Genomic DNA, 15,363 nt, shown 5'->3' with positions numbered 1-15,363 from the left:
CCAAAGGTAAAGGATTTCAGAAAAAAAAAATACTTTTTATTACAGTACAATCGAAGTCGTTCACATTCACGAGCATACACTCACCTCTATAAACGTACGCACGCACACCCTATCTTTATGAACACCTTCAAGAGACTAAACCGACACATATTTTTAAGATTGACAAAGTCGTCACAAACGTCTTCGTAGTCGAGGGAATATCAAATTTCACTGAATGTACATCATCGGAAAATTAAAAAAAATACTACTACATTCTTTTTCGTTGAAGTTAGGTAAAGGCAAAGAGCCAGCGGCGTCCAAGGAGTAAAGATCGCGTTGGTTAATTGAGGAGGAATATAAAAAAAAAAAAAAAAAAAAAAGAGAGGAGAAACCCAAGCGTCAATTTTGCCACAGCCGCCTGCTCGCCTTCGAATTCGAATCCAAATCCTCGCTCCAAGAATGGAGGAAACTCATGGAACCCTAGCGCACGGCTCCGCTCCCCCAGCGCCGTCCTCCGGCCACCGCGCGTGGCTCTACGCCCCCTCCGCACCCAGGTGAGCTCCCCCCGATGCACGCCGCCGTACGTTTCTTTGCCGATCACCAGCTGCTTGGTATGGTATGGTATGGTATGGTATGGCGTGGTAGCAGAACCCTAGCTAGCTAGTTAACCCCCTTCCACCATGCATGCATGGATTGGTCTCTCGTCTGACGACCTCACCTGCTGGCGGTGGCAGATCCCAAGTGCCAGCGGCGTCCAAAGGAGTAAAGATCGGGTTGAGGGGGAGTATTAGAAAAGGAAATCCAAGCCGCAATTTTGCGCATGCCGCCCGCTCGCCATCGAATCCTCGAAGAATGCAGGGAAAAAGCACAAAGCCCCCAACTCCTCGAACCCCATCGCCGGCGCCGCCCACCAGCCTCCGCGCGTGGCTCTACGCCCCGTCCGCACCGAGGTGAGCTATCATCCGCTACACGCCGTATGTTTCTTTGCCGAGTAATGGTTACTACTTCCTCGGTACCTAAATAATTGTAGTAGGGAAAAACTAGGTACAGAGGGAGTAGTTTGTATGGCATGGTAGCAGAACCCTATCTAGTTAACTCCCTTCCGCCATGGATTTGTCTGGTCTTACCTCGCCTGTTGGCGCGTGCGTGTGTACGGGTTGTGTTTGTAGCAGCGTGATGGAGCTCACGAAGCAGGCGCTCAAGTCGCTACCTGGCAAACCTTCCGCCCACAAGGAACTACCGCCCAAGGCCCATCCGCAGATGCTTGAGTCAGTGAGATCGAAATCCAGGGACGCTCTGGCTGCTGCCTTAGGTGGTATGGATTCTGGGCAGCAATGTCCTGGAAATGTGGGTTCAGATGCTGAGAATGGTGGTAGCAGGAGAAGTCAAAATTGACAAAAATGACCTCTGGGGGGAAAGAACTCACGGAGTGACCCCTCGCGGGAAATATTTCACCGGCATGATCCTTTTTGTGTGGCGCCCGACACCTAGGCGCCACACTACACTGTGTGACGCCTAGCCGTTCGGCGCCACACCCCCCGACCACCTGGTAGGGAGGGCCCACCCCCAGGCCGTGTGACGCCTAAGCCTCAGGCGTCATACATTGTAATGTGTGGCGCCGAACGCTTAGGCGCCACACATTGACTTAACTGGTCACGGGCCAGCCCCCCTCCCCACCCCCTCCTCATTCCCCTCCCCCAGCCCCCTCTCCCAGCCACTGCCCCCTCCCTCAAATCCTTCTCTAAATCACCAAATCTGAAGGTTTGGACCGGACGTTTGTTGTCCAATCACTCCCCTAAGGTAATCCCCACCTCTCCCTCATTCTCATCCAAAGAAAAATCTTTTGTGTTCTTTTTTTTTGCAAATTTGAGGAAACCCTAGTTTTTCATGAAATGTGGGATGTATATGATATTGTTGTATTTGTTTGTATGTTAGGATAAGGGGTATGATGGGGTTAGGATTAGGGTTGTTTGGATGTTTGCATTATGGTTGTTTTAGGGTTAGGCCAGGGTTAGGCTATGGTTAGGCTAGGATTAGGGATGTTTGGTTGTGTTAGGGTTATGATGGGGTTAGGGTTATTTGGAAGTTAGGCTAGGGTTATTGTAATTGTATGATTGCTTATAAAAAAGGTTCTATGTTTTGTTGTTTAGGTATGGGAAGAACATGTGTTTATGTTCATCACGTGGACAAGGATGCCTTTTTAAAAGGCAATATTGATCCGGACCCGGATGAGCTTGACATGGTGTCCGATTTGTGTCATAGCTATGGTGAATTGTTGGAACAAGTCTGAAAGGATTTGAATTGGATGGACCCTAGTGATGTAGTTGAGTTTGATGGTAGGCATAATGTGGGATTCGAAATGCACATACGTTGGAAGACCATGCGTGTCAACTCCGAGCAACGTTGGCTTGCATACAAGGATACAGTGGCCGAATCACTAGACAAGGCTCTAGAGTTATTTGCCATCAAAACAAATGTTCCTAACTTGTTGGATTTGAACCGGGTTGCCTCTTCGATTGTTGAAGCTATTCCTGCACCCATCAACGAAGAGGCCAACATTGAACCTCTTTCTTGTGTCGATGAGGCCAACGAAGAGGTCAACATTGAACATGAACCATTGGTAGAGGCTAATGATGAGCACGATGATGATGAGAATGATGGTAATGTTCTTCATGACAACAATCTTGGTGATTTGAACAAATATAATTTGCAAGACACAATGGACCATTCTATTCCGTACTCACGTGGCTATGCCTCTGAGTCTGACGATGAGGGTCCCGATGAAGAAGTTGATGAGGAAGGGTTCACGGCAAAGGAGGCTGATGTTTTCACGAAGGTATTAAAGCGTGATCACCGGACACCATTGTTCGGGGATCTTAGCCTTGCGGATGAAGCCGTGGTTGACGGAGGCGACGGCATATCATTTGGAGTTAGGCCACCTTCTCATCGGGACACGCATGGGAAGAATATTATTTTGCCGGGGTCAAAGTTCGAAACATTTTTTGAACTGAAGATGTGGTTGGATGAATATTCTGTTACGCATTATAGGCCACACAAAGTTGTTCATTCAAACATGAAGCTGCGTTACACGGTTGCATGTGAGGATAGAGGGTGTGCTTGGATTGTCCGAGCAAGACCATGGAATGGAGGGCCAGGATGGAACATTGTGTCACGCCCAAGATGCGACCCTATCCTCAATTTGGCACGAAGGCCTCGTCAGGGATAGAAGCGCATCTCGTCGTGACGCAAGAATGGATATCGTTACAAGTACATGCACTGAAAAGAAGAGATATATATACAGAGTTGGCTTACACTCGCCACAAGCTACATCAGAGTCACATCAGTACATTACGTAATCATCAAGAGTAAGAGCAGGGTCCGACTACGGACGAAAACAAACGAGAAAAATAAGAACGACGTCCATCCTTGCTATCCCAGGCTGCCGGCCTGGAACCCATCTTAGATCGAAGAAGAAGAAGAAGAAGAAGAAGAAGCAACTCCAAATGAACAATCAACGCGCTCGCGTCAAGTAACCTTTACCTGTACCTGCAACTGGTGTGGTAGTAATCTGTGAGCCACACGGGACTCAGCAATCTCATTTTCAAAGATATCAAGACTAGCAAAGCTTAGTGGGTGAGGTATGGTTAAGTGGTGAGGTTGCAGCAGCGGCTAAGCATATGTTTGGTGGCTAACTTACGAGTACCAGAAATAAGAGGGGGAAGATCTACGCATAGCGGACGTGAACTACAGATGATCAAATGAATGATCTTGAACACCTACCTACGTCAGTCATAACCCCACCGCGTCCTCGATCGGAGAAAGAACTCACGAAAGAGACAGTCACGGTTACGCACACAGTTGGCATGTTTTAATTAAGTTAACTTCAAGTTATCTAGAACCAGTGTTAAACAAAGTTTCCACGTTGCCACATAACCGCCACTAGTGGGGACGGGGCCTTTAGCCCCGGCCCGTAAGGGGCTTTAGTCCCGGTTCACCAACCGGGACTAAAGGGGCGGGACTAAAGGCCTAACCTTTTCGTCCCGGCCCTCTTACACGCCGGGACTAAAGGTGCTCCACGTGGGCGCCTCGTAGCGCCCCAGGGGCAGGCCCTTTAGTCTCGGTTCGTTACACGGACCGGGACTAAAGATTTTCAGATTTTGCTGGTTTTTGGGTTTTTTTTGAATGAAATTATTTTTGGGTTTTAGGGTTTTAGGGTTTAGGTGTTGGGGAGATTAACGTGATGCCTCGTTTGGTGTTCGGGAATTATTTTCATATAATTTAAATAGAAATAATTATGCATGTATATATATAAGATTAACTTATCTTACAAGCGATCATATATATACAATTATATGGAGATCTGAATTATCGGGACTAGAGCCCGTCTATTCGATTACATGGACGAACATCAGTAATGGTCCTTAGCTACACTAAATCGTCATTTGTCTTCTATAGCTTCCGTCCTCAGAAATCCCGCAAACTCCTCTGCAACAGCAATCGCGCGTTGCTGTGGTAGGACCTTCGTCCTCATGGCCGTGTGCTATATAAGAAGAGGAGATGAATATGAATATCAATCATGATAACAAAGAATGACGGGTAAAAATAGAGGTGTGAATGTTCATTACTTACGTCGAATCTGTGATCCTTGAACTCAGAGGTAAACATGCGAATGGTCTCGCAAACATAGTATCCGCATAGATGTGTTTCCCGTGGCTGCTGGTCGCACTTTACGAGGATAGAATATATATAATCAAAATAATAATCTAGCATCATAAATGTATTGAAAATTAATAGAAGTATATCATAGTACTACTTACCTGAGCCGCTCTAAAGGTCAGCTTCTCAGGAAAGTTACCGGGAGTCACGCACTTGAACCGCTTCCAAACCCTGCCCGACAAGGATAATGATTTGCTAAGTTTTTCATTAATTGATATATCATAAAATCACCGAAAGAGACCGATAGAGCGCAAGAATGATTAAAATTACCCTTGGAGCATGTCCTGCAGGCTTTGGAACTGTTCCAAGGGTCTCGATAATGGGTCGAAGGCATCAACTCTTCCCTTATCAATTTGAATGTCCAACAGAATCCAATGGAAGCTGCACATGTATATATATATATATATATATATGTGTGTGTGTGTGTGTGTGTGTGTGTGTGTGTGTGTGTGTGTGTGTGTGTGTCAGTAACTTATCAATTACACTTATAAGTGAATGGACACAACAGAGTAAAGACCCTCACCTGAAGTTGTATGGAAACAATATGTGGTCACAGAAATTTTGATCTGTTAGAAACCTTAGAAGGTTTTCCTCCGTCTCCTTGGGTTTGTCAGTTAGCGTCGCTATATGTATTTTATCTGGGTTAATAAACCCAATATTTAGGATGCTCTTACTTTTACACTCCAGAATCTTCATTCTGCATAATAGAGTACAAGTTATATATAGACAATGAATTGAAATAACTAAACAAGTTATATGTAGACAACGAATTAAAAAACTTACAGACAATAGCAACTCATAAGCGATTTGTCGAGGGCGTCGCCATTGTACATCTGGAAGAGTTCATCAAAGTCGATATGGATTTCTTCGGAGCGGCCGTAGTACTCCCGTGGGACACTCAGCACGATCATCGTTCTCCCATTCTTTGATTCACTTAAGTACCATTTATGCAAGTAACGCATATTTGTTGGGAGATCATCTTTGCTGACCAAAGGCTCTCCCATGACAAACTGTGGCTTAGGGGCTACCACAGCCTTGGATATCCTGTCGTCTTGGGAAGACAGCAATTCTTCAACCGAGATACCACATTCATCTGCCAACTCCTTTCCTATTTCAAAAGCTTGCCCCTGCATCGGAGGGGGAACATTTTCGGTTAACACCTTGAGGGGTGGGATCGACTGTTTGGCATGTTGTCCAAGCTGAGGAACGTCTGATTTTTTCTTGCTTGTAGTTGAACTTGATTTGCTCCCACTTGCACTTGCACGTGAGCTGCTCTTTTTCACTTCCTTCTGCAATGTGCGTGTATAGTCATCAGGCTTATGGTGTAAGTCATACTGTGATGGAAGGGTTATGAAGTCTTTTGCCCATGCTATATGCTTCTCGGTGTATTCCGGACGGGGCTCGGGTTCCTTCTTCTTCATCTGCGCCTCATGCTGTTCCTTTGTTATCCTGGCGTTTTCCTCGGGGGTACGATCATAAGGTCTGATATGAAGATTAGCATGATGTACCTTTGGGAGGGGTGACAGTTTGCGCTTTGGGGAGCTCCGTCGCTTAGAAATCATCGATGGAGCGTTCTTGCTGTCACGCTTCCGTTTAGTACCATGTGCGGGCGGCGGCGGAGACGGACGACCCAAGTCCGGCGGCGGTGATCGAGATGGACTCGTGTTGTGCTGGCCGAGGTCATGTGGAGGGCTTGGAGGTAATGGAGGTGTAGGTGACCTGCGACGACTCGGAGGCGGTGTTGTCCTTGGGGCCGAGCCTGGAAGCTTGATGTAGTTCTTGTCCCATAGGATGACTCCACCCAGTACTTCTTCGAGTGTCCTCTCATCTTCGGGTCCAGCTATGTCGAGCTCCATATCATTAAACCCCGTCATGATTTCATCCACCCCGACTTTAGCAAAGCGAGCTGGAATCTCACGGCCATGCCAGCGTGCATCAGGGCCAGAAGGTAAAGCTTGTCCGACGGCCACCTTCATGGATATGTTCTTGAATTTCTGATGGAGTTCACATGATGTTGATGTTGACTCCTTGATTCCATCCACGGGGTAGCCGGGACCGCCCTCTATCATTCTTCGTTCATCGTCGGGCGGGGCCTCAGATTCAGCCACGCTGCTTTTCCCCTTAGATGGGGCGCCGGTAATATCAAGTGCAGGATCTTCCTGGCGCGGTACTCATCTAAGCTCATCAATCTACTTCTGTTGCTCGTTAATCCTCGCAAGCAACTGGTTGAACTTGTCATTCTCCTCATCCTGCTGCCGCTTCTTTGCTCTCTCTCGGCTTCTGTAAGTGTCTTGGTCTCTCGCAAACCCAAGCCACCACGGGTAAGATGGACCGAAGCCTCGCGTTCGTCCTCCATGTTCGTCATTGCCGAGGACCAGTGTGAGCAAATCTTTATCTCTATCTGCAGTGAACTTTCTTTGTCCCTCCTTAATTTCTTTCACTATCCTTTTCCAATTCCACCTGGGTATCCTAAGACCGTCATTGCAGATGAGGTCCCGTGTTTGTTCGTCGTACGACCCACCATGCGCAAGGAACCAATTTCTTGCTCTCAATTCCCACTCATCACGGAGTGGTTCAGGTACGATGCCTTTATCTAGCAGATCTTGCTCTTTCTTATCCCACTTTGGGATGGCAGTCTCATAGCCCCCTGGCCCCAGCTTGTGGTGATATTTCTTCTTGTCGGCATTTATCTTGTTCATTTCTGATAATGCCTAGGCATCTTCTGACTCCTTGTACTCTTGAAATGCCTTCCAGTGATTCGCCTGCTTGGCTAGATACCCCTCGAATACTGGCACTTTTTGTGTCTTCAGATAGTTTTTCCATAGCTTCTTCTTCCAGCTACGGAATAGTTCGGCCATCTTCTTCAGAGTTCACTGCTTGACTTTGGCCTCAGTTTGTTTGCGGCGTCTTCATTCTCACATTTTGGCAGGTTGAAATGTGACATGAGATCATTCCAAAGATTATCTTTGTACCTTTCGGCGACATAGTCACTATCGGCTGCCCCTTTGCGCTTGTTCCACTCCCGAACGCTGATCGGGACGTGATCCCTAACGAGAACTCCGCATTGCTTTTTGAATGTGTCAGCAACATTCTTAGGAAGCTTGGGTTCGCCTGTAGGAAATATCACCTCAAATGTGTAATGCGTCCGTGCATCCAACTTTCTAGTCGGGCCTGGTTCGTAGTTTTGCTCGATGTGGAGGCCTAAGAGGGAGAAACATTCGTCAAATAAATGTATATGTATACAATATAGATCTATCTCCAATATTTTTCACATATTACAAGTGATTGTCGAACTTCATATGTATACCTCGCCGGACTTCTCCTCTTCACCGGCTTCTCCATCAGTGGAGCTATCACCTTCTCCGTCATTGGACCTATCTCCTACCCCATCGGCTTCATCTTCGTGTCGCTCGACCTCCATTCCAACGTCCTGGTTTAGGTATGACGACGGAGATTCAGCTGGTTCAACGTCGGGGCCGTCTTTGATTATATCTTCGAGAAGTTCTTCCTCTTCGAGGTTCCTGATATGTGGATCCATAGTTCTGCAAAAAACGGATTCTCTTAACCTTTGTACCAAAAAAGAATTATTCTATCAGGAACTCCGTTCCAAAACAACTTAAGTCCCGGGTCGTGGCTCCACCCGGGACTCCTAGATTTCTGCATAGTAGTCAAAGTAGGAGCATTCAATAAGCAAAACCAAATCGTAAAATACAGTAGTATTCAAATTAGCATGCATTCAATTATAAGCTAATACATCATCACTTTTGTCCGTACATGGTCGAATATTATCACTAATACTCCTCGAATACTATCATACATATAGCATCACTAATACATCTAGAATCGTAGCGCCCGACGGGTATGGGCGCGGGCGGTGGACACCCAAAGAGAAGGAACCATCACAGGATCATAGCTCCAGTGAGATCCCCGAAGAACCTGCCAGGTATGCTCGAACCTGCCCTCCAACGCAACCATGTAGCGACGGACGTGCTCATCCTCCTCGCTGACACGGTGACGTACCACCTCCCGGTGTCCGGAAGCCTCGGCACCCTCACTGGCCCACGCGACCGCCACCAAACAAGGATCGGGTCAACGACGGGCTGGCTCCTCACCAACCTACGCCCCCCGGAAGGTAGCACCTCCCAAGAGCAGCCGGGCGGAGCCCAGTCCCGGACAGGGCCCCTCTGGTCAAGCAGGTGTCCTCCGCCGAGTCGACGACGAGGATGCGGGATAGGCATCGTAAAATGAACTAAAAAAATAAACTAGTTCTATTAATTTTCTTGCTAAAAATAAACTATCAACACTTAAGCATATACAATAGGAAAATTAAACTATTAACACTTAAGCATATACAATAGCAAAATTAAGCAATAATCTAAGAAACACTATTAACACTTAAGCATATACACTATACAATAGCAAAATTAAATGACAAAAAAAATATTTCTTCTTCTTGTAACCCTAAACTAATTTTTCCTCTTCTTCTATTTCTCCTCTTCTTCTACTTCTTCTTCTACTTCTACTTCTCCTCTTCTCTTCTTCTACTTCTCCTCTCCTCCTCTTCTAATTTTTTTCTCTTCTTCTACTTCTCCTCTTCTTCTATTTTGCCTCTTCTTCTCCTCTCCTCCTCCTCTTATTCTCCTTTTTCTTCTTTTCTTCTCCTCCTCTTCTTATTTTCATTTTTCCTAATCTTATTTTCTTATTTTTGTTCATATTTCTTCTTCTCGTAACCTAATTCTAAATATTACTAACCCTAATAATCTAGCACAAACCTAATAACAATAGGAATTAAATGACAAAAAAAATCTTTTTCTTTTTCTTCTTTTCTTCTCCTTTTTCTTATTTTCTTCTCCTTTTTCTTATTTTCTTCTCCTTTTTCTTCCATTAATTCTTCTCCTTTTTCTTCTTCTCTTCTCCTTTTTCTTCTTTTCTTCTACTGGCCGGAGTGTTGGGGAGGAGGGGGCGGGGGCTAACCGGCCGGAGGTGTCGACGGCGCGCGGCGAGGAGGACGGTGCGACGGCGAGGAGGATGGCGCGACGGCGAGGAGGACGACAGCGACGTCGAGGAGGACGGCGCAGCGGCGAGGAGGACGGCACGCGGCGGCGAGCAGGACGGCAGGCAGCCTGACGGCGTCGTCGAGTTCGTCGTTGTGCCGCGCCGGGCAGGAGAACGAGAGGAAGAAGAAGAGAAATGGACGATTTGGGTTGGAAATTTTCGAAGTCCCGCTTATATAGGTGGATCTTTAGTCCCGGTGCGTGGCTCGAGCCAGGACTAAAGACCCCCTTCGGTCCTGGGTGGAGCCATGCCCCAGGACTAAAGGCCTCTTTTCCGGGAGACCAAGAGGCGGGAAGCAGGGGGTCTTTAGTCCCGGTGCTTGCCTCCAGCCGGGACTAAAGGGTGTCTGTAGTCCCGGGTCGTGGCTCCACCCGGGACTAAAGCCCCTCCTCGGCTGCACGATAAATTTAGTCCCACCTCGCCCAGCGAGGGGGACAAACACTTGTTTATAAGCCCCGTCGCAGCTTGTCCATCGAGCTCCTCTCTAAAGCAGGCTTACGGGTCTAAACTTACTAAAAATTGAAACTATATTCGAAATTATGGATAAAATTCAATCTGAATTCAAAGTGAATTCAGGTTGAATTTTGTCTATGATTTCTCATATAGTTTCATTTTTTTTCTATTTTCAAAATTAATTATTTTGACTATCCAAACTATTAACTTATTTTGTTATTTTCAATTAAAAACTATGTTTATTACAAATTCTTTTTGCATATTTGAGAATTTGACAAAACTATGATAATGAAAATTGTTTCAAATTGAATAAATAATGCAAAACTATTTTTTATTTTCATAATTAATAATTTTGACTATCCAAACTATTATCTATTTTGTTATTTTCAATTAAAAACTATGTTTATTAAAAATTCTTTTTGCATATTTGAGAATTTGACAAAACTATGATAATGAAAAGTGTTTCAAATTGAATAAATAATGCAAAAATATTTTTTATTTTCATAATTAATAATTTTGACTATCCAAACTATTATCTATTTTGTTATTTTCAATTAAAAACTATGTTTATTACAAATTCTTTTTGCATATTTGAGAATTTGACAAAACTATGATAATGAAAATTGTTTCAAATTGAATAAATAATGCAAAATTATTTTTTATATTCATAATTAATAATTTTGACTATCCAAACTATTATCTATTTTGTTATTTTCATTTAAAAACTATGTTTATTAAAAATTCTTTTAGCATATTTGAGAATTTGACAAAACTATGATAATGAAAAGTGTCTCAAATTGAATAAATAATGCAAAGCTATTTTTTATTTTCATAATTAATAATTTTGACTATCCAAACTATTATCTCTCGAAGTAGTAGCATTTCGAACGAGAACTCATCTCTTACAAAGGGATTTCATTTTTTTTGAACTTATTTGAACTCTATACTTTTTGTGTGTTCAAAATGCACCATACAAAGGCACATAACAAAATTTCAACAATTTCTCACTTCATTTGGTATATTTAGTGCATTTACTTATTTTTTTTGAGCTAGTTGACCCTGAAATTGAAAAGCACTACAAATGAACTCTGAAAATATTGAAAGTTGGCATGCTATCATCATTTCTCCCACATAGCATGTGTTAAAAAGTTGAGAGGGCTACGACAAAAACTGGATGCAGTTCGTGTACAAAACGGACAATCTCTCTCGAAGTAGCAGCATTTCGAACGAGAACTCATCTCTTACAAAGGGATTTCATTTTTTTGAACTTATTTGAACTCCATACTTTTTTGGTGTTCAAAATGCACCATTCTAAGGCACATCACAAAATTTCAACAATTTCTGACTTCATTTGGTATATTTCGTGCATTTACTTTTTTTTTGAGCTAGTTGACCCTGAAATTGAAAAGCACTACAAATGAACTCTGAAAATGTAGAAAGTTGTCATGCTATCATCATTTCACCCACATAGCATGTGTTAAAAAGTTGAGAGGGCTACGACAAAACTGGATGCAGTTCGTGTACAAAACGGACAATCTCTGTCGAAGTAGCAGGGTTTCGAAGAAGGAGAAGCAACCCCCGCAACAAAAGTGGTTCCGCGGCACGCCACGTGGTTCCGCTGCACGCCACGTGATTCCGCTGCACGCCACGTGGGACTAATGGTCTTTCATTTTTAAATGACTGTTTTAATCAAAAACAGATCTGTTACAAAAGGGATTTCATTTTTTGAACTTATTTGAACTGAAGACTTTTTGTATATATATGTGGTCGAAATGCATGATACCATGAAGTTAGAAAGGGCTAAACCATTCAAAAGTAGCAAATGAAGTTAGAAAGGGCTAAACCATTCAAAAGTAGCAAATGAAGTTAGAAAGGGCTACACCATTCAAATTTGGAAACTATAGTGGCACAAACAGAAACTAGACATATATAAATTGGTCCAAGAAGTACATGATACTAGTCCAAACAGTACATAATAATAGCTACCATAGATATATATACAAGTGTTCGACGTTCAGAACACTACTCGTCTAAATCATCTGAATCAGAATGTCCACCTTCCTCGAGGTGACGCTGGCCATAGTGGACGACTCGAATCTTGCGGTACAACTCGTATGAAACGTATGCATCTTTTGCTGCATACTCAATGTTGATATCATCAAGTGGGACCTTCTGCCAAAGTCTGTGCCGAGACTTTGGGAAACTGGTCTTCATATCACCATATGACTCGTCGATCAAGGCAACTGCCATATGAGCCATCGAAGTCCTGTCATGTCGAAGCCTGAATATCGTTTGGAGATCAACGAGGCAACCAGCTGGTATCTCAATACCGAAGCTGTGCCTCATCTTCAGCTTGTCGTTCCTTATGTCAACGGAAGCAAAAGTGATGCCGCTGCGAAGGAACCCATGAGTTCTGGACAATGCTTGTCACTCCTGCAACAGAAACAAATTAAAATGGAACAAATGTTACATACTGCTGCAATAAGGAAACATGTTTCACTACAACTAAAGAGAAACTTATCTTTAGGATTCAAATAGAACATATGCAATGGAACCTAGAGAGATCACTATAGCTATCCAATGGAACCTAGAGAGATCACTAGCTATATGCAGTTTTCATGACTATGACATATCATATTGCTATCCAATGGAACCTAGAGAGATCACTAGCTATATTCAGTTTTCATAACCTTGGATCAAAGAACACCGCATAAAATTGTATCACTACAACTATGATTTCAATGGAACATATTGAACCAATCAGATTTTTCAGATTGTGGAACACTATTCCAATCAGATTGTGTTCCCTTCAACTAATCAAAATTGTTTCACTACAACTATTTGAAACGAACCAACTATGATTCCAATGGAACATATTAAACACTAGTTGATTCTAATACGATTTTTCAGATTGTGGAACACTATTCCAATCAGATTGTGTTCCCCTTCAACTAATCAAAATTATTTCACTACAACTATTTGAAGGGAACCAACTATGATTCCAATGGAACATATTAAACACTAGTTGATTCTAATACGATTTTTTAGATTATGGAACACTATTCCAATTAGATTGTGCTCCCCTTCAACTAATCAAAATTGTTTCACTACAACTATTTGAAGGGAACCAACTATGATTCGAGTGGAACATATTAAACACTAGTTGATTCTAATACGATTTTTCAGATTATGGAACACTATTCCAATTAGGTTGTGCTCCCCTTCAACTAATCAAAATTGTTTCACTACAACTATTTGAAGGGAACCAACTATGATTGAAACAAATAAACTTACAATGTCATTATCTTGGATCAAAGAAAGCCTCAAAACTTACCTCGCCCATTGGAAGATCAAGACATGGCGTGCAAAGCATAGTTGGATGACGGCAACACCGCGTTGATCGGTTGTGTACACCAGATCAAGCCCCAAGAAATTCTCATGATCCGCTTCGTGGTCAAACCATCGTTCCTTCAACTTTTGAAGAAAAAACGGCACCTCCCTGCTCAGGTTTGTGTACACGACACGGAGCTTGGTAGTGCCATGTGCGAGCACCTCATGAAAGCTAGTTGGCATGATGGAAGAAGAGAAGGGAAGAAGAGAGGAGAAGAACAGAGAGGGCGACGCGAGAGAGAAGAAGAACAGAGAAATGGCGACTGTAAGCTTCGGTTCGTGCTTTTCATCGCCCGAAACGACACGGGATGCAAACCGTTTGGGCCTTTAGTCCCGGGTTGAGCCACCAACCGGGACTAAAGAGGTATACCAACGGTCGCCACCACTACGGCAGGCCACGTGTTAGTCCTTTAGTCCCGGGTTGAGCCACCAGCCGGGACTAAAGGGGGATACGAATGGTTGCCACCACCACTGCCCGCCGCATAGCCCTTTAGTCCCGGTTAGGGACACGAACCGGGACTAAAGGCTCCTTACGGGACGGGACTAAAGCCTCGAGGGAGGCATTGAGAATTGGGGCGACGTGGCCGGGCCTTTAGTCCCGGCCCAGACGCAGGCCGGGACTAAATGGTCCCGGCCAAAGGCCCGTTTTCCACTAGTGCGCGGGCACGGCTTTCCGAAAGATTGTACCCTGCAGGGTGCTCGAACTAGTCCATCACAAATTACCACAAGCCGCATAGAAATCCTCAATCACGAAGCTCGCAATCTCGTCGGATTCCCTAGTGGAAAACCTCAACTCTGAGATTACCCAAAGCATCACCGGAATCCCGATGTACAAGATATCTCGTCAAAGGTAAAACTAATCCAGCAAGGCCGCCCGACGTGTCGACGATCTCGATAGGAGTCGCGTACCTCATTCTCAGGACACGGCGGATGAACTAGACGTCGGGATCGCTAAACCTCCGGGTGACCAGAGGGGCGCCGGACATCGCTCAGGTGGGGCCAACACTCATGAGGAGCACTGGCCCGGGGTTGATTAAATTATCCTCGGGGTCCGGAAAGTCCCTATGCAATTTTATTAGGTGTTTAGGCAAATGTAGTACCAAAGTTGGGCCTTGCCAGACCAACTTTAATCTAAAACAAATTATCAAGGGGGTCCCCATAACAACCCCGATCGTGTTAGGAGCGCTCATTTATGGAACATAACACCGGTAGCCGAAACTAAGGGGGCAAAGGTGGAACAAAACACCAGGCTAGAAAGGCCGAGCCTTCCACCTTTTACCAAATATATAGGTGCATTAAATTAGATAGCAATTGATATGGTGATATAACAAGGAACCCATGCTTTCGCATGGAAGCATCTGCACCTGCAACTAGCAACGCTAACACAGGGTTAAGCAAGCGGTAACATAGCCAATCAGTGGTTTGCTAGCTTGAACAGGTTGAAGGTTTTCATGGCATTGTTGAGAGGCTGAATTTAACAGGTGGTAGGCAACGAGACATAAACGATAGAAGCGATAAACAAGCTTGGCAATGATAGTAATGGTATCTGGGGAAATGGTCATCTTGCCTAAGATCCCGCTTGGAAGAAGAACAACTCGGTGAAGCAGACGAACCAACGTGGACGAACGGGTCCTCACATTCCGACACGCTTGCGGAACTCTATCGAGACGGAGGGAAACGGAAACAAGCATCAACACACGGTATTCACCACATGATGCACAACACATATGATGCATGAATGGTTCAAAAATGCAAGGCATGGCATGACAA

The 15,363-nt window shown here is 44.3% G+C and overlaps 1 protein-coding gene across 1 annotated transcript in view; it reads left to right on the top strand.

The window, feature by feature from the left end:
* Positions 1-438: 438 nt before the first annotated feature.
* The window catches only part of LOC123404866, a 37,509-nt gene continuing 22,584 nt past the window's right edge, over positions 439-15,363 (top strand). Inside the window, exons 1-3 of the mRNA XM_045098806.1 lie at positions 439-533; positions 714-929; positions 1,149-1,338. Of these exons, the coding sequence (XP_044954741.1) occupies positions 439-533; positions 714-929; positions 1,149-1,338 (501 nt within the window). The remainder of the gene's footprint in view (positions 534-713; positions 930-1,148; positions 1,339-15,363) is intronic.

The sequence above is a fragment of the Hordeum vulgare genome, chromosome 6H (genome assembly GCF_904849725.1).
Source record: "Hordeum vulgare subsp. vulgare chromosome 6H, MorexV3_pseudomolecules_assembly, whole genome shotgun sequence".
In the NCBI taxonomy this organism is placed as follows: Eukaryota; Viridiplantae; Streptophyta; class Magnoliopsida; order Poales; family Poaceae; genus Hordeum; species Hordeum vulgare.
The sequence above is the reverse complement of the archived record's forward strand: the minus strand, read 5'-3'. Positions and strand labels throughout refer to the sequence as shown.